Here is an 18,297-nt window from a genome sequence, read left to right as displayed (position 1 = left end):
CGGAGATGAAGGTCCTCCTTTGTAATCCCTTATCTGGACGACCTCCTGATAAAGGCGAGATCCAGGGAGCAGTTATTACAAAACATATCCCTCTCCCTGTCAATACTCCAACAACACGGGTGGATCATAAATTACCCAAAGTCACAGTGGAACCGACGACAAGGTTTGTCTTTCCTCGGGATGATTCTGGACACAGAAGTTCAGAGAGTATTTCTTCCGCTGCAAAAAGGCTCTGGAAATCCAGAAAATGGTAAAACAGATATTGAAACTATCAAGTGTGTCGATCCATCAGTGCATTCGGTTGTTGAGGAAGATGGTGGCGGCGTACAAGGCCATACAGTTTGGCAGGTTCCATGCCAGAGTATTCCAGTGGGACCTGTTGGACAAATGGTCGGGGTCACACCTACACATGCACAGAAAGATAATCCTGTCGTCAAAAACCAAGATTTCACTCCTGTGGTGGTTGCACAGCTCTCACCTGCTAGAGGGACGCAGGTTCGGGATTCAGGACTGGGTCTTAGTAACCACGGATGCAAGTCTCTGAGGCTGGGGAGAAGTCTCTCAGGGAGAAAACTTCCAGGGACGTTGGTCACAACAGGAAGCCTGCCTTCACATAAACGTTCTGGAGCTAACAGCCATTTACAACGGCATTCAACAAGCGGTACATCTTCTTCAAGACCGTCCCGTGCAGATCCAGGCGGACAATGTAACAGCAGTCGCATACATAAACAGGCAGGGCGGAACGAAAAGCAGAGCGGCAATGGCAGAGGCGACAAATCCTCCGCTGGGCAGAAAAACATCTACAAGCTCTGTCAGCAATATTCATTCTGGGAGCAGACAACTGGGAAGCAGACTTCCTCAGCAGACACGATCTCCATCCAGGAGAGTGGGGCCTCCACCAAGAAGTCTTCGCAGAGGTGACAAGTCTTTGGGGATTTCCTCAAATAGACATGATGGCGTCTCGTCTCAACAAGAAGCTTCAGAGATACTGTTCCAGGTCGAGAGACCCTCAAGCAGTAGCAGTGGATGCACTGGTGACCCAGTGGGTGTTTCCGTCAGTGTATGTTTTCCCTCCACTTCCGCTGATCCCAAAAGTACTCAGGATCATAAGAAAGACAAGGGTTCAAGCAATCTTCATTGCCCCAGACTGGCCAAGAAGGGCTTGGTACCCAGATCTTCAGCAGTAACTCATAGGGGCCGTGTGTGTACCAAGACTTACCCCCGGCTACTTTTGACAACATGGCTGTTTGAGCCACGAATCCTAGCCAGCAAGGGTATTCCTAAGGAGGTCATCCCCACCCTTATTCAGGCCAGAAAGGGAGTAACGTCAAAAAATTACCACCGTATTTGGAGAAAATATGTGTATTGGTGTGAATCCATGAAGGCTCCTTCGGAAGAGTTTCACTTAGGACGTTTTCTCCATTTTTTGCAAGATGGTGTGGAGGCGGGCCTACGATTGGGATCAATCAAGGTCCAGATTTCGGCCTTGTCAGTGTTCTTCCAAAAACAATTGGCCTCTCTTCCAGAGGTTCAGACCTTCGTGAAAGGGGTTCTGCACATCCAGCCTCCATTCGTGCCTCCAGTGGCACCATGGGACCTTAACGTGGTATTGCAGTTCCTTCAATCGGATTGGTTTGAGCCTCTACAAAAGATAGAGTTGAAGTTTCTCACTTGGAAAGTGGTGATGCTTTTGGCATTGGCATCCGCAAGGCGGGTGTCCGAATTGGGGGCCTTGTCTCACAAGAGCCCTTACCTGATTTTCCATGAAGATAGGGCAGAGTTGCGAACTCGACAACATTTTCTTCCTAAGGTGGATTCTGCTTTTCACATAAACCAACCTATTGTGGTGCCAGTAGTTACTGACACATTCACTGATTCAAAGTCTCTAGATGTGGTTAGAGCTTTGAAAATCTATGTTGCTAGAACAGCTCGTATATGGAAAACAGATGCTCTATTTGTCCTGTATGATCACAACAAGATTGGCTGTCCTGCTTCCAAGCAGACTATTGCACGTTGGATTAGAAATACGATTCAGCAAGCTCATACTACGGCTGGATTGCCGTTACCGACGTCAGTATAGGCCCACTCCACTAGGAAGGTGGGCTCATCCTGTGCGGCTGCCCGGGGGGGTCTCGGCATTACAACTTTGCCGAGCAGCTACTTGGTCAGGGTCAAACACATTTGCTAAGTTATACAAGTTTGACACATTGGCCGATGAGGACCTAAAGTTTGGTCAATCGGTGCTGCAGGGTCATCCGCACTCTCCCGCCCGTACTGGATCTTTGGTATAGACCCCATAGTCTTGATGTCGTCCCCAGCATCCTCTAGGACGTATGAGAAAATAGGATTTTGATAACCTACCGGTAAATCCTTTTCTCCTAGTCCGTAGAGGATGCTGGGTGCCCGTCCCAGTACGTACTTTACCTGCAGTTTAGTTATTACAGTTACACAAGTTGTGTTATCTTGGTTTCAGCATGTTGCTGCAATTAGTTCATGCCTGTTGGCGTGTATTATGTTGAATGCCATGTGTGCGGCATGGTTGAGGGTGTGAATTGGTATATATCTCACCACTAGTTAAGTAATTCCTTTCCTCGAAATGTCAGTCTCCCTGGGCACAGTTCCTACAACTGAGGTCTGGAGGAGGGGCATAGGGGGAGTAGCCAGTTCACACCCAATGAAAAGTCTTTAGAGTGCCCATGTTTCCTGCGGATCCCGTCTATACCCCATGGTCTTGATGTCGTCCTCAGCATCCTCTACGGACTAGGAGAAAAGGATTTACCGGTAGGTTATCAAAATCCTATTATTACTTGCACTTTACTACCTTTGGCTAGTCTAAAACACCTGGGTAACATATCTGCTGGGTGATTTATAACATTATCTGCTAATGACTCTATATAACATAGGAATAGTTATGTACTGTAGCTATCCATACACACTAATATATGAGATATTATCACCATACCATCTTTACTTGAATATCATGTAAGATAAATTAATTGTAGTGTTTCTTGCAGGGAAAAGTGAGTAGTTATCAATGAATAGAAAGTACTGTATTAAGACTTATTATCACAGTATTGTTGTACTCTATAGTAACGATAGTCAGTGGTTGTGAAAAGGGTTAATATGTACTGGGCAGAAGTTCATATTGGGTTTTGAATCACCCGAGGACAGCCCCTCCACGTGTGACGTCATAGAGGGAGTTGTGGGGTACTCCCCAGCATGTGAATGTATGTGTCAGAGACAGAAGGAGAAAGCTGCAGAAACATCAGCACAGATTGGATGTGTCACGGTCCAAACACATTGTACATGTACCATGTCTGAGGATTTCAAAGAGAAGCGCAGAAAGCAGGCAGAACCTAAGAGAACTCAAGGTGAGCTGTAACACCCATGTACCACACTCATGACCACAGGACTGGAGACACTCTGCCCTATATACAAAAAACAACTGTACAAAGCCAAACAGTTGTTTTACCCAGATTAGATATAATACTGAAGTGGTTAACAGGCCTTGTGGTTGTTATGTTTGCTGTTATCTATCATCACCGTTCTTTAAAAATAGACATGCCAATTTTTTATGCATATGTGTTCATTTAAGAGAATAAAGTTGATATGATTCCTACATGTGATTCATTTCATTCTGGGGATCACAGTGTATGTTATATAACAGTACTCTAGCAGAAAGTTTAAGGCAGTCGCACCATGTAAATCTGCTACTGATGAGTACAATTACAATTTAAGGACTTTTATACACAGATACTGCAAAACACTTTTCCTGGCCAAAAAACAAACAAACAAACAAACCATATCCTATACTAAGGGGTTAATTTACAGCTCCTAAACCAGAGAATTGGGGATGTTGCCCATAGCAACCAATCAGATGCTGTCTATCATTTTCTAAAAAGGCAACAGAAAAAATGATAGACAGCATCTGATTGGTTGCTATAGGCAATATTACCAATTCTCTGTTTTAGAAGCTTTAGTAAATTTACCCCAGAGAGTCAGACAGCTCTGTCTAAATAATCTTTTCAAAAAACTACAAAAAAATCTCTACATGCAAAGCAATGAGTCCCATATAGAAAGCATTGACATTTATTTCCAGAACTTCAGAAATGAATCCTGATTGCACAAAATGTTACATCATTTATAAAATAGCTGTAGTGCTTTCAGATAGTTCACGTTACGTCACAATACAACTGTGCTAATTTTAAAAATATATAACTATGCTTATTGAAGTATCACCGCATGGCTGATATTTTTTAAATAAAATGCCGGTAACAATTGGTTTGTAGGCAATATTATCAATATGCATACATACAGTAAGTGGTATTTTGGGTTGGGTATGGAATCCCAGCAACTGGGATCCCAGAGTTCAGAATACCTACACCAGGATCCCGGCCGCCAGAATGCTGGCAGCGAGGAGAGCGCTAGAAAGCCCAATGCGGGCTCGGTGGTTCACTGCGCTCGCCACAGGTTCTAGTCCCACTCTATGGGTGTCGTGGATACCCACTAGTGGGAATATCCCTGGTACTGCTGCCGGCGTTCTTGACGGTCAGGATCCTGCCATCGGTATCCTGAACGCCAGGATCCTGACCCCCGGGATATTGACTACATCCTGGTATTTGGGATCCTACCACTGTCCACATTCTCATTGTGGACCATATGATTGGGGAAATGGTAACTACATTCTGGTATTTTACCAGTAACGATCTCAACTGCAATATTACCAGATCCTAATATTAGTTAGTGCCATAATTATATTGGAAACATTATGTAAGTTAAGTTCTCATCTTTAGTAAATCCTATATAATTAAGCAGTGTAGGTAACAAGTGATTGATGCTTCACGTATCTCCTACATAGTCACAGTTATTTCCCACATTGGGCAGAACAGGATTTGTAATATAAAATATCTTGCAGTGTGAAATATATACATTGCTAACCTTGATTGAGGGGGTTATTCTGATGTGCATTCTGAAACCATGTATACAGGGATTCTACTGTCACCAGCAGGGCAGTCGAGAGCCGGGCTGGACCCAGGTACTTTTCACGGGGCGTGGCCTAATCACAGGAGGTGTGGTCATGTACTTTTAGAAGAAAATACTGACAAAAATTGTATTTTAAGCACCTTTATGGCCACACTGCAGCCCAGTACACAGCAGAGTGTGCTGGGCTGAGGAGAAGAGCTGCAGCTGCTGCTGCCAGGTAAGGGGGAGGGGGCCTTGGCCCCTACTGGACCCTCACTAGGCCCCTCCATCAGACCTGGGCCTCGGTAATTTGTACCCTCTCCCCCCCTCTCTCGACACCACTGGTCACCAGTACATTCACACATCATTCACAGCAGCATCATTCATAACTGGATGACAGGATGCTCCATTATCACACTGTGAGCTAGGACACAAATACGGCTTATTATCTATGACGGAAGATGTCCTAACTACGAAATGAGTGAATGTGGAATTAAAGAGAAGGTTTTTGTAGTAATTTTTTTAAGTGTTTTGAACAGGTCTCTTACCATTGTTCCTTTATATAATATAATATAATATGTCACCATCATCCATGCAAAGTTCAATGGAAATAAGCGCTCGGACACAAGCAATCTTTCGTGAAGTCACAAAATATCCTTGGGAAGATTTGTGCAGTTCCTCCGTTTCACATATCTGCACCTGGCCTTTCCTTGATAAAATAAGAAAATACATTCTACTGCACCTGCAACTTGTATATTCAAAATGTTTCTGTTTGTTTTTTTTGTACATATTATAAATGAATGTACCTTGACTATGGTGGTGGCTAGACTACACACCCTAATTCCAAAAATAATGAGAGGTGCTACCATACTGAGACTTGTAGTTCCACACAGAAAAAAGAGAAATTGCAGGTGCACACCCTAAGCACTAAGCACTGCTAACCATAATAATTATAACAAACTCTGCAATTTATTATAGAGCAAAAATTAGGTGATTAAAATAATTTATAGCCAAAAAATATGGGCCCAGGTGACCTTCTCATCATGCGGGTCCCTAATATACTAAGACTAGAGTCCATGGCATGGGACTCCCAAGCACAAAACAGGCCAACCGCCCCAAGGCATCACATTAATGAATAGTAGAAATCAAAGTGTTACATAAGTAAAAAGAAGCAGCTATGTGTTGAGAGTGTTACATAGGTGAAAGGAAATAATTGGGGTGTAGAGAGGTGTTATATTGGTAAAAAAAAAAAAAAAAAAAGCCTAACCCCCGGAACAGCCGAGAGGCTCCTGAAAATTGGATAAGTGAGCAAATCTACCTGGGCTGCCCGCATCCTGCTTCCCACTTACCAAGTAAACTGGGCGGACCGGGTAGATGATGACGTGATTTTCACTGGATCGCAAAATCGTAGCTACGCCCCCACTGTACAGTTATGGTAGTCTCAGCATTGTATAACAAGAGGGCATGGCTACGATGATGTGTTCACGCAAACCTCTTGCGCTGCATTATGCCCCCTATGCCATGCCATACCCCTGCATCACTTACCTCTGTGCTGACCTCTCTGCCCCTATGGCAGACGTTGACCATAGTTGCCCACTGATCCTTATTTCCAGGGGCAATGGGCCTGATTCAGAAATATATGCAAATGCCTTCGCAGCTGCAAATTTGAATTCAGCAGTTGTCTGAAAATATGCATAGTTGTATAAACACACCCATAATCGGCGTCTCTCATCCGGCAGTTGCGTACAAAGACACAACCATCAACTGCACATTTGGCAAACATTAAGCATCAGAATAAGCCTATGGTCATGCAGCATGGCTGCTGGAAGTAAGACTCTGGAGCCATTTCTACTGCGTACAGGATCGCTGTCACAGTAATATGCTCCCATAAAGGTCGTGAATCGTGATGCGCCTGCGTTCCAAGGACCACTCCCCGTTACCTCATGGCAGTGGCAAAATAATCACTCTGCTGAGTACAAAATCAGCATTGCGACCATATCTGATTTTGAATCAGACCCATGTCCCTAGAAAATGTTGTCCTTATCTTTTTCCTGTGACTAACACCATAGTACAATCTATACTCTGTAGATTTGAGGCAGTTGTCACTTTCAGCTCATCCAATATTTACAATATGGAAGATAATTTTTTAAACATCAAATGGCGCCGTCACCGGTTTCCAACTGCTAGAGGCATATGAGGGGTTAATAAAGCAAGTTGTGCAAGTTTCGATTGTGTGGTCACTGCATTACAGTGTACAAGATTTCTGCATACACAGTTCTTACACTCCTCCTCACAGCAAAAGGTCCCCGGAGTCCTGTGACTCATAGAGCCCGCTGCACCTCTGTAAGTTCAGAATATCACTGGAGTCTTGGCAATAATTCCTTTCGTGGGGTTCCCCTTCCTCGTCACAGCATGTATATTACAATTTTGACCAAAGCGGATCACAAACGCTTGGCCACATGCAAAACATATAAACCTGTCATTTATGTATCAAAGACAGGTAGTGGAAACCTTTAAGGTCCGACCTACAGGTGATATACAATGGATTCTGCCACGTTTTAGTGACTTATGTGTCTATTTATTAAGAATCCCCTGTAAAAAATTATTTTGGTTCTATTACAGTTCATCACAGCAAAGGTCACCGAGGCAGCCGAGCAAAGTTGAAAGAATCTAAAAGTAACTTCAGTTTAAAAAAATGCTCTATTTTAATAAAAATAGCATTTTTTTTCCTATGGGCACCGCAGCTAATGTTATCCAGAGCTGGTGCTAGTTATAGGAGGACTGCAGATGTACTTGAACCACTTCTTTCCCTGATAAATTGGGCCCAATTCAAGGTTGATTGTAAAACAACATTTTCCTCTAATGGGCAAAACCATGGGGGTAATTCTGAGTTAATCGCAGCAGGAACTTTGTTAGCAGTTGGGCAAAACCATGTGCACTGCAGGGGAGGCAGATATAACATGTGCAGAGAGAGTTAGATTTGGGTGTGGTGTGTTCAATCTGCAATCTATATTGCAGTGTAAAAATAAAGCAGCCAGTATTTACCCTGCACAGAAACAAAATAACCCACCCAGATCTAACTCTCTCTGCACATGTTATATCTGCTTCCCCTGCAGTGTACATGGTTTTGCCCAACTGCTAACAAGGGGGGTCATTCCGAGTTGTTCGCTCGCTAGCAGATTTTAGCAGCATTGCACACGCTAGGCCGCCGCCCTCTGGGAGTGTATCTTAGTATGGCAGAATTGCGAACGAAAGATTAGCAGAATTGCGAATACAAAATTCTTAGCAGTTTCTGAGTAGCTCGACACTTACTCCTACACTGCGATCAGCTCAGCCCGTTTCGTTCCTGGTTTGACGTCACAAACACGCCCTGCGTTCGGCCAGCCACTCCCCCGTTTCTCCAGACACTCCCGCGTTTTATCCTGGCACGCCTGCGTTTTTCCGCACACTCCCAGAAAACGGTCAGTTTCCACCCAGAAACACCCACTTCCTGTCAACTCCGATCACTTCAGCAATGAAAATTCTTAGTTCGGACGTGAGTAAATCTACTAAGTTTTGTGCTAAAATACTTAGCGCATGCGCATTTTTGCCTTAATCGCTCCGTTACGAAAATCGGCAACGAACAACTCGGAATGACCCCCAAAGTTCCTGCTGCGATCAACTCAGAATTACCCCTCATGTGCACTGCAGGTGGGGCAGATATAACTTGTGCAGAGAGAGTTAGATTTGGGTGGGTTATATTGTTTCTGTGAAGTGTAAATAGTGGCTGCTTTATTTTTACACTGCAATTTAGATTTCAGTTTGAACACACCCTACCTTAATCTAACTCTCTCTGCACATGTTAAATCTGCCCCCCCTGCAGTGCACATGGTTTTGCCCACTATAGGAAAACTTTATTTTGCAATCAACCTTGCATTAGGCCCAGTCTGCAAAAACTCTTCTTTTTAGAGAATGTTAGGGCTGTCTGCTTTTGATAAATAGACACCCAGCCGTTATACATTCAATATGTTACGCTTCCTTTCATTAAATAACTCATTACCAGCACAATTGTTTATTGGTGTACAGCTTGATCTATGGATCTCTATAAAAAACAACTAAACTTTACATACAGTCATATTCCAGCAACATGAACAAATTCTGTGCTGGGGGGCGATGATTGCTACATTTCAAACACTTCGTTCTGTGCTGGGAATTTACATGCTGATGTCACATCAGATCATGGGATTTTCTTATTTGTATCCAAGAATAATTTCTGATCCTTGACTTGGCCTAAACTTTATTCAGAACAGGATGCTCAACACTCCAGGGAACACTCTCTTTCCTCATCATCCAACCCCAGCAGATAAGGGGATTAGCATGATTCTTGTGATGTGTTGGGTGGGTGAGCTGATGAATTATGCAGGAAATGGTTTAATCATTTCTGTTTTATAAAGTCTATGCATGTCACCATAATAACACTGAGGGTCTCATGTATGGTTGGACTTAAGTCAATTTGTGGTGCATAATAAATGAATGCATTTCCATACTGCACATGCGTTAACAATGCAGTAGTATTTAGACTTTAGCGTATCATAGACTTGCGACTCTTTACAACTTGAGAGGCGGAATGGGAGAGGGAAGGCATAAGAGGAGAACCGTGAGTATACACAATCCTTTAGAGATGCACATGGAGTAATAAAACAAATAATACACTTATTAAACCTATTAATTTGAGTCAGTTTTTTCCTCTGTCATGTAAAGTGTCTTTGATCAGATGTACTGTGCAGTCCAGGCCCCATCTCCATAATATATCAGATGTACTGTAGACAGTGCTTAAAGTGGTCCTAGAGATGTGGTGTAACTCACCCCCCTCCCCACGGCGCCCATGTAATAAAGTTATTGCGTGCACCGTAGGCGCGCGCAGCAAAAAGGGGTGTGGTCACAAAATAGTAATAATGCCCACAGTAGTCGCACCCCATAATACACATAATGCCCACAGCAGTAGCGCCCCTTATACAATGCCCACAGTAGTAGTGCTCCTTATGCAATGTCCACTGTACTGGTAGTACCCACAGTGGTAGTGCCCCTTATATAGAGCCCATAGTAGTGGTGCCCTTTATGCAATGCCCCCAGTAGTAGTGCCCCTTATGTCCCCAGGAGTGATGCCCCTTATGAAGTGCCCTCTTTACAATGCCCTCATTAGTAGTGCTCCCAGTAGTAATGCCCTTAATGGTAATGCCCCTGTGTAGTATTGCCCCCAGTAGTAATGTTGCCTGTAGTAATGCCGCCAGTCATTTAGACCCAGTGGTTATGCCCCCAGTGGTAATGCCCCTGCAGTTATGACCCCAGTAGTTTACCCCCCCCTTTAGTTTAGCCTCCCAGTGGTAATGCCCCCAGTAGTTTAGCCCCAGTAGTTTGCCCCTTGTAGTTTAGCCACCAGTAGTAATGCCCCCCTGTAGTTAGCCCCCTTGCAGTTTAGCCCCTGTAGTTATGCCCCCAGTAGTTTAGCCCCCAGTAGTAATGCCTCCCAGTAGTAATTCCCCCAGTGGTTATGACCCCAGTAGTAATGCCCCTGTAGTTACGCCCCCAGTAGTAATGCCCCTGTAGTTATGTCCTCAGTAATAATGCCCTCCTGTAGTTTGCCCCCAGCAGCTTGCCCCAAGTAGTTTGCCCCCTTGTAGCTTGCCACCCAGTAGTTTGCCCCCTTGTAGCTTGCCCCCAGTAATAATGCCTCCCAGTAGTTTGCCCCCAGTAGATGCCCCACAGTAGTAATGTCTCCCAGTAGTTTGCCCCCAGTAGATGCCCCCCAGTAGTTTGCCCCCACTAGATGCCCCTGAGTAGTTTGCCCCCAGTAGAAACCCACCTGTAGTTTGCCCCCAGTAATAATGTCCCCCAGTAGTTTGCCCCCAGTAGATGCCCCCAGTAGTAATTTCCCCCAGTAGTTTGCCCCCAGTAGATGCCCCCAAGTAGTTTGCCCCCAGTAGATGCCCTCCTGTAGTCTGCCCCCAGTAGTTTGCCCCCTTGTATGTTACCCAAGTAGTTTGCCCCTTGTAGCTTGCCCCCAGTAATAATGCCCCCCAGTAGTAATGCCTCCCAGTAGTTTGCCCTCAGTAGGTGCCCCTCTGTAGTAATGCCCGCCAGTAGTTTGCTCCCAGTAGGTGCAGCTATACAAAAGAAAAAATACACCATACTCACCAAGCCCTGCTCCGTGTTCGGCCGCTGCAGTCCTCTCTTGGCATCCGCTCCTCGGCACTATGGGAGAGACATCATGACGTCTCTCCCATAGCGCACAGTGACAGCGCCGGAAGCCGGAGCTCAGTACTGAGCTCCTGCCTCCGGCTGCCGCTGTGCAGGGAGAGCCGGGCGCCGCTGGTAAAACAATCTCAGCGGACGCCCGGCATCTCCCTGCAGTGCTGGCACACATCGGGTTAGGTGAGCCGGAGGAGGCGGGACTGCGTTCCGTCTCCAAGTGGAACTGACGGAAACGCAGTTCCGCCCCGTTCCGGCTCACTTTAACCCCAGACTGTAGAAGACATTTGCTCTGCGTACATTAAGTAATGAAGCGCTCAGGGCTAGTACTAAAAATCGCTCCTTGCATTAATACTACACAGGCCCATCTGCTGTGGGCTCTACATAGCTGCATGATGGTGAGGCATACAGAGGTGAGGGGCCTACTCACAGCAGTAAAACAGTTATTACTGTATAATGGGATAATTATACATACAACTGCAATAAAAACATTAGAATCCCAGTGCATTAATTGCTTTGTGACATTGTTACCCTAAAGTACATGCAGACTTTATTTTAGTGCTTATTCTATGGTACTGATAGCCAAGGGTTGTGCTTTAAATTCAATGGATGGTATTCAAATGATATATCACTCCCAATCTCCTTTCTAAAGTGATCCCCGTTATCACGCAAATCGAGCCCACAGTAGTCAGGTTTAGGTCTGTAAAGGGTTGGGCACCATTGCTACCCAGGGGGTAGCGAGCTGAAATGACCATACCACGCCCGTCAGCAGAAACAGAACGGCTGTGGAAGGGGGTGAAAATAATTGAATACCGCCCATTGACTTAAGAATCCTCTGTACCCTGATTGGCCAATTGATCTTACAATCTCCCCAAGTAAAGTGATTGTCTGATTACAGGAATTCAGCAATTATCATTAAAGCAGGTAACCATAAAAATTGTCTAATGCACTTATATAATTATGCTTCCCCCTATGTACAAAGCTACAGAACCTTTGTGGCACCATATAAATTCAAGATTTATTGGAAGAAAAAAAAAAAAACATCTGCCATGATCTGATTCTGGGCTATTAGCTCCACTCAGTACTGTGGCATCCATGACCAACAGTGCCAACTGCCATTGGGTCCCGACCCAGTCCTGGCCCATCTTATATTTACCAGAGGGCCAATCTGGACAGGCTTGTGCTGAAAACTTTCTCTGGTTTGTATGAGAGTACTGTATGTATAAAGAAAAACTATATGTATAGACCTACTGTAAGAAGCTATATTCAAGTTAGAAAAATAACAGAAAGTAGGATACATTGGAGGATTCTTACTTTCAAATATCTAATAGCTTTATTATTATTATTATTATTAATCATCATCATCATCATCATAATAATAATAATAATAATAATAATAATAAAGCATTGTGAGAGATACATAAAGGCATACCTCTCAACTTTAGAACTACTTAAATCAGCACAGATGGTGAAAGGGGCATGGTCACATCAACTTAACAGCTCTCTATGTTTTGAGCGATTGATGGTAAAACACATCAAATCTAATTTTCCTCAAAATTTTGATCCTTTTCAATTTGCTTATCGGCAGAATCGGTCCACGGAAGATGCAGCTTTGACTGTTTTACATCAGGCATTGACCCACTTAGATAAGAAAGGGACTTGCGTGAGAATCTTATTTGTGGATTTTAGTTCTGCGTTTAATACTATTGTTCCGGCATCTTTGGTTCTTAAGCTTTTTAACTTGGGTTTAAATGGTTTTACGTGTAATTGGATTTTACATTTTTTGACTGATAGGCCACAATTTGTTAGGCTAGGTAAATCTGTGTCTAGTGAGGTCCGTATAGGTACGGGGGTTCCGCAAGGGTGTGTCTTGAGCCCGTTATTATATTCTTTATTTACATATGATTGTTTTTCAGATTCAGATTCTGTCAAAGTGGTGAAATATGCAGATGATCTAGCAGTTGTTGGTCTGATAAGTGGAAATGACTAGATATTTTATAGACTTGAAATTTTACGTTTACAGGAATGGAGTAAAGTAAACAGTTTGATTTTAAATACATCAAAAACTAAGGAAATGGCTGTTGATTTTAGACGTGGCAGCAATAGACCATTACTTCCTGTATTTTTGGATGGTAAGCCAATTGAGGAGGTGGCTTCATTTAAATTTTTGGGTATGTATATTGCAAATGATTTAACTTGGTCCTTAAATTGTAATTTTTTGATTAAGAAGGCGCAGCAGCGCCTTTTCTTTTTAAGGAGACTCAGGGCTGTCTGTTTGAGTACGAGCACTCTAGTTAAGTTTTATCAAAGTATTATAGAGAGCGTTTTGACATACGGGATTATAGTATGGTTTGGGAACTGCACTGTAGTTGAACGTATTGCCCTTGAACGTGTGGTCAAAACTGCTAGTAAGATTATTGGGGTGTCTTTGCCCTGTCTGAAGGACTCTTACGGGAAAAGAGTGCTAAGGAAAGCTAGTTGTATTCTGGCTGATGAAAGTCACCCGAATTGTACGGTTTTTGAAAGATTGCCATCTTTAAAACGTTTTAGGAGTGTCGAACAAATCGTATGTCGAACAGTTTCTTTCTAACAGCCGTTCGGATGTTAAATGATCACTAGGTTCAGTGCTAAATCAGTGCTAAATTTTTGCATAACTGAAGTATGGTTTTTACTGTTTATTTCCTTTACACAAATTGTTCCTATTGTATTTAATTGACATCACGTTGCTGTCTTGTTAATGACAAATAAAGTATATTATTATTATTATTATTATTATTATTATTATTATTATAAAACACCTCATTGGCACCCACTGTTCGCCAACCTTCTGATAGGCTTGATCTTTTTTACTGATTTGCTGCAGCAAAATGTTGCATTGTTGTCCTTTGCAGATACGGCAAGTAGTATTGTCCTTACCATGATTTTTGGAATCGCACCTATGGGGTGAGAGACACATGTTTCTACTTTAAATGAAATACACCTTATAGACTCCAATCAGCTATGGAGAGCTAGCATTTTCACATTTTAAATAGAATCATTTGAGCTCACTTTACAGATCACTTTTATTTTCACTGCTTTTATTTGTTATTAAGACTGTTGATAGGATTGTAAAAAGATTACACCTGCATGAAAATGCGCTCACAGGCAGCAGAGGAATGGATATCCAAAAAAGGGGTGTTACCTTCACCCCAATAAAGCTGTCGGATTACTAGTAGAATTTGGATATCCTATCCCCTGCGCTCTCTCAATTCACTTTTTTTAAAAGAAGGAGTAGACCTTTACTTATCTTTAAAGGCCGGTAATCTCTCTCACGTCCCACTTCCTTCTCAAAAGTTTTCAATGTGGGTGATAATGGGCAGTATGTATCCAATGGTCCAATGTCAAACCATATAAAAAAATATATAAAACACAATCTAGTGTATTACCATCATAAAAAACCTTTCAATTAGAGATAATGCACCATAGATTCATTAGTCTTAATCTCTAATAAGTGTAATCCACTCATGTGTGTATAACACAATTTCTTTAATACTAAAAAGCAGTTCCAATCATGGAGTACAATTCAATCACGTGGGGATATGGCATATATCCACTTTTACATCCAATAATTTGTGAGGGTGGCTTCCTACCAGATTTGGAAATTTTGAAGCGCTTATAAAAAGCTGTGCAGATGTTTCAGCAATCCCGGGAAAACCAGCTCCAATGGTCAGCACTCCGTCCTCTCCTCGTCTGGTACGTCCGCCACGAATCCTCACCGTCAGCCAACGCGTTTCGATCAAAATCGTTGATCTTTGTCAAGGTCTTTGCTGACCATTGGAGCTGGTTTTCCCGGGATTGCTGAAACATCTGCACAGCTTTTTATAAGCGCTTCAAAATTTCCAAATCTGGTAGGAAGCCACCCCAGATTACCGGCCTTTAAAGATAAGTAAAGGTCTACTCCTTCTTTTAAAAAAAGTGAATTGAGAGAGCGCAGGGGATAGAATATCCAAATTCTACTGTTGATAGGATTGCCTGTTTCCCAAATAAAGAGGACTTAATGGACTCAATCAGTGGCGTATCTATAATTGGTTCAGAGGGGGCCCACACCGCACCCATTTCTTCAGTACTCACCTCTCCGGAGTCCCACTCCACTGCGGCATTTTCCCGGAGTCTTGTGCATGTGCAGTACACAGTACTCCAGCACCACAAAGGACTCTACTAGCACCGTCACTCAGAGTGCTATGCTGCCCGGCTGCCAGCACGAGAGAGAGGAGGGAGCCTGAATGGAGACTGCACACGGGGCTCCTCCTCTCTTAATAATACGCCCCTGCACTCAATTCTTTTTATTTATTATTGTTATAATTTTATTTATAAAGTATTATACAGAGCTGAATATTGAGGAGAGTATGACATGGCACAAACAACTGACATGTGATGACATAAACCAGAAGTTAAACAAAGTCTTGCCCGAATGAGCCTAAAATCTTATGGGGCTGATACATTCTGTGCTGATGCTGATTTCATCAGAAACTCCGATGGGCGGACATCGATGATCAATGATCTACCTAGGAATCAGTAAAGTACAGCATTATTAAAAATCCCCAACTCACCAATTCATTGATTTATATTAATGAACACCTAAAACTAACTTATCGACTAAAAGTAAAGACACTGACACAACTGCATATGGATTAAAGGTAACATCTTTTAATTGGACCAGATTTAACTTTGTAAAGGGTGGAATTGGAAAAGAAGATCCTACGAAAACCCAGCTCTAGCCCTTTGAATCTATTAAAAATGGGAGCGACTAAAACGTACCCCTCCCTGTATAGGCCCAACCTGCGCTGTGAAGGACTCACCACCCTTCACCATGGCGCAGTATGAATGCTTCCGCAGAGAAGTGCCCATTGCTCCCTGGGCAGCAGGGATACTGTCATCTGACCTGAGATTGCGCTCTGGGGTCTCCTGGTCATCTGGCCTTGACACTTCTCCAGTTCCTGAGCCCGGACTCTCTGTTACCCGCAGCCGCTTCCCCTCTGTGCATCAGTGGTTCTAACTTGTACCCGCCAGGAGGCGGAACTGGGAGGCACTGGCTGCCTGGTTTGCGGGCGGGACGTCAAATACTGATGAGTCACCTGCGGCTGCTGCTGACTGCCCCCGCCTCCTGCCTTTTAGCGTTTCCCACTGCGGGAGATGCTAGCAGGCAGGAGGCGGGGACAGTCAGCAGCAGCCGCGGGTGACTCATCAGTATTTGGCAGAGCTACACTTCTCCCCGCATCATGCGGCAAAGAGGGGGGTACGGTAGATGACCTGGTGTGTCGCCCCAGGAGGTGCCGCCCATAGGCACATGCCTCACGTGCCTAATGGGAAATCCGGCACTGCCACAACTACCACTTACGCCACCAGTGGCCACTGGTTAGTAGCGCCTTCCCACCTAGCTGTACTCACTTATATTATAAAGATTAGTAAAGACAAACAAACAAATATAGCAAGACTTTGGTACTTCCAAACAGAAAAGAGGCTGAACTAAATTCAAACTGCCCTTAAATAACTTCCTTTAAGAGACACTCCCCTAAATAATCTCATAGGTTGACTCAAAACCCATATTCAAACAAACTAACCTCAATCTGCCTAGAAACGTGTTACTAACCCTAGCCAATCACAAAAACATGTAGAACTCTTATATAGCTTCATGCCTAAACAGCCCTCAGCTAATCTTGTTGCTTGGAATTGGCAAATGGAGGATATGTAACATTTTGGATTTCCCTGATCCATTGACTCAGGCATCAGCAGAATGGGGAATTGCCCCGATACTCCCCTAATGCATGGACCCCATAGGATATGAAGGGAGCACATGACACAAAGGGTAGCAGAATAACAATTGGTGGGGATAGTGCGGAAGGCTGTCATTAGGCAGCAGCATTGTATTGCATGATACATTGGGGCCGCACAGGCACTCATGTGGTTACCTGTCTTTTTAGAGTAAAGTGTGTAGCCCATGTATATTTGTAACCATCCCAGATTCTGGGATTAATATTGCCCCTAATGAAATGGAGACACTTTCATGATTGTCTGCTGTGGTTAAAAATATTTCCTGATTTGCTTTGGGAAATAAATGTTCCTAATAAGATATTTCTCAACTGTAATCGCTATTCTTCACATTTGTGATTAATGTAGAAGCATTTTTCATTGTGTTTATCCTATTGGTAATAAATAATGGTATTAACTGCAAAAATATAAAATATGGATGATTTATAATTGGTTCATCCATGGTTATGGTTTTCTTAGCATTGTACCTATGCTGTAACTTATAATGAGTTATGAAATGTAGTTATGTATTATTATTATTATTATTATTATTATTATTATTATTATTATTATTTTATAGCTGCACTACTTTAGCACTGCCAAAAAACAATAAAAATCTTGATTTGACTATGTATACAATAGTTAGGGAAAATATGTTTGTAATTAGATTTTTAAGCCAATGACTAAACATAAGAGCAAATGTAGGGAGTTTAGATTATACATTACTAAGGGGAACATTTACTAAGCAGTGATAAGAGCGGAGAAGTGAGCCAGTGGAGAAGTTGCCCCATCAGCTAATCAGCAGCTCTGTATAATTTTATAGTATGCAAATTATAGATGTTACATCAGTGCTGATTGGTTGCCATGGCAACTTCTCCACTGGCTCACTTTTCCACTCTTATCACTGCTTAGTAAATGTCCCTGTTTTCTAAACGTTATGTAGGCAAAGTGTTCTAGTAATATTTGCATGCCAGACAACATCATCTATTTAACAAACTATTTTCCTCATTGATTTATCATTTGACCAAATGCTGAATTAATGAAATTGTATTAGATCTGCTTTAACAATTACTTAATGTAGTCCAGTTCAATGTAATCATAAAATACTGTAGATTAGGTGCAGGCAAACTGTGACACTAGAGCTGCTAGGCAAATATATCTACCAACATGCCCTGCTACAGTGTTGCTGTTAGAGAATGCTAAAATTGTGACAGGGCATGATGGGATGTGTAGTTCTACAGCAGCTGGAATATTACAAGTTGCCTAACTCTGAAATAGACTAAGATGCTTGCCAATTTGGGAGAATTTGCCCTGTAATAT

General features: G+C 43.0%; 1 protein-coding gene across 1 annotated transcript in view; it reads left to right on the top strand.

Moving 5' to 3' along the window:
- The first annotated feature begins 3,253 nt into the window (after nucleotides 1–3,253).
- LOC135010548 (zinc finger E-box-binding homeobox 1-like) overlaps nucleotides 3,254–18,297 on the top strand; it is a 154,172-nt gene continuing 139,128 nt past the window's right edge. Inside the window, exon 1 of the mRNA XM_063952392.1 lies at nucleotides 3,254–3,371. Within this exon, the coding sequence (XP_063808462.1) occupies nucleotides 3,314–3,371 (58 nt within the window). The 5' untranslated portion in view covers nucleotides 3,254–3,313. The remainder of the gene's footprint in view (nucleotides 3,372–18,297) is intronic.

This window comes from Pseudophryne corroboree, chromosome 2 (assembly GCF_028390025.1).
Source record: "Pseudophryne corroboree isolate aPseCor3 chromosome 2, aPseCor3.hap2, whole genome shotgun sequence".
Taxonomy (NCBI): domain Eukaryota; kingdom Metazoa; phylum Chordata; class Amphibia; order Anura; family Myobatrachidae; genus Pseudophryne; species Pseudophryne corroboree.
Note: the sequence above shows the minus strand (reverse complement) of the source record. Positions and strands in the feature narration are given on the sequence as shown.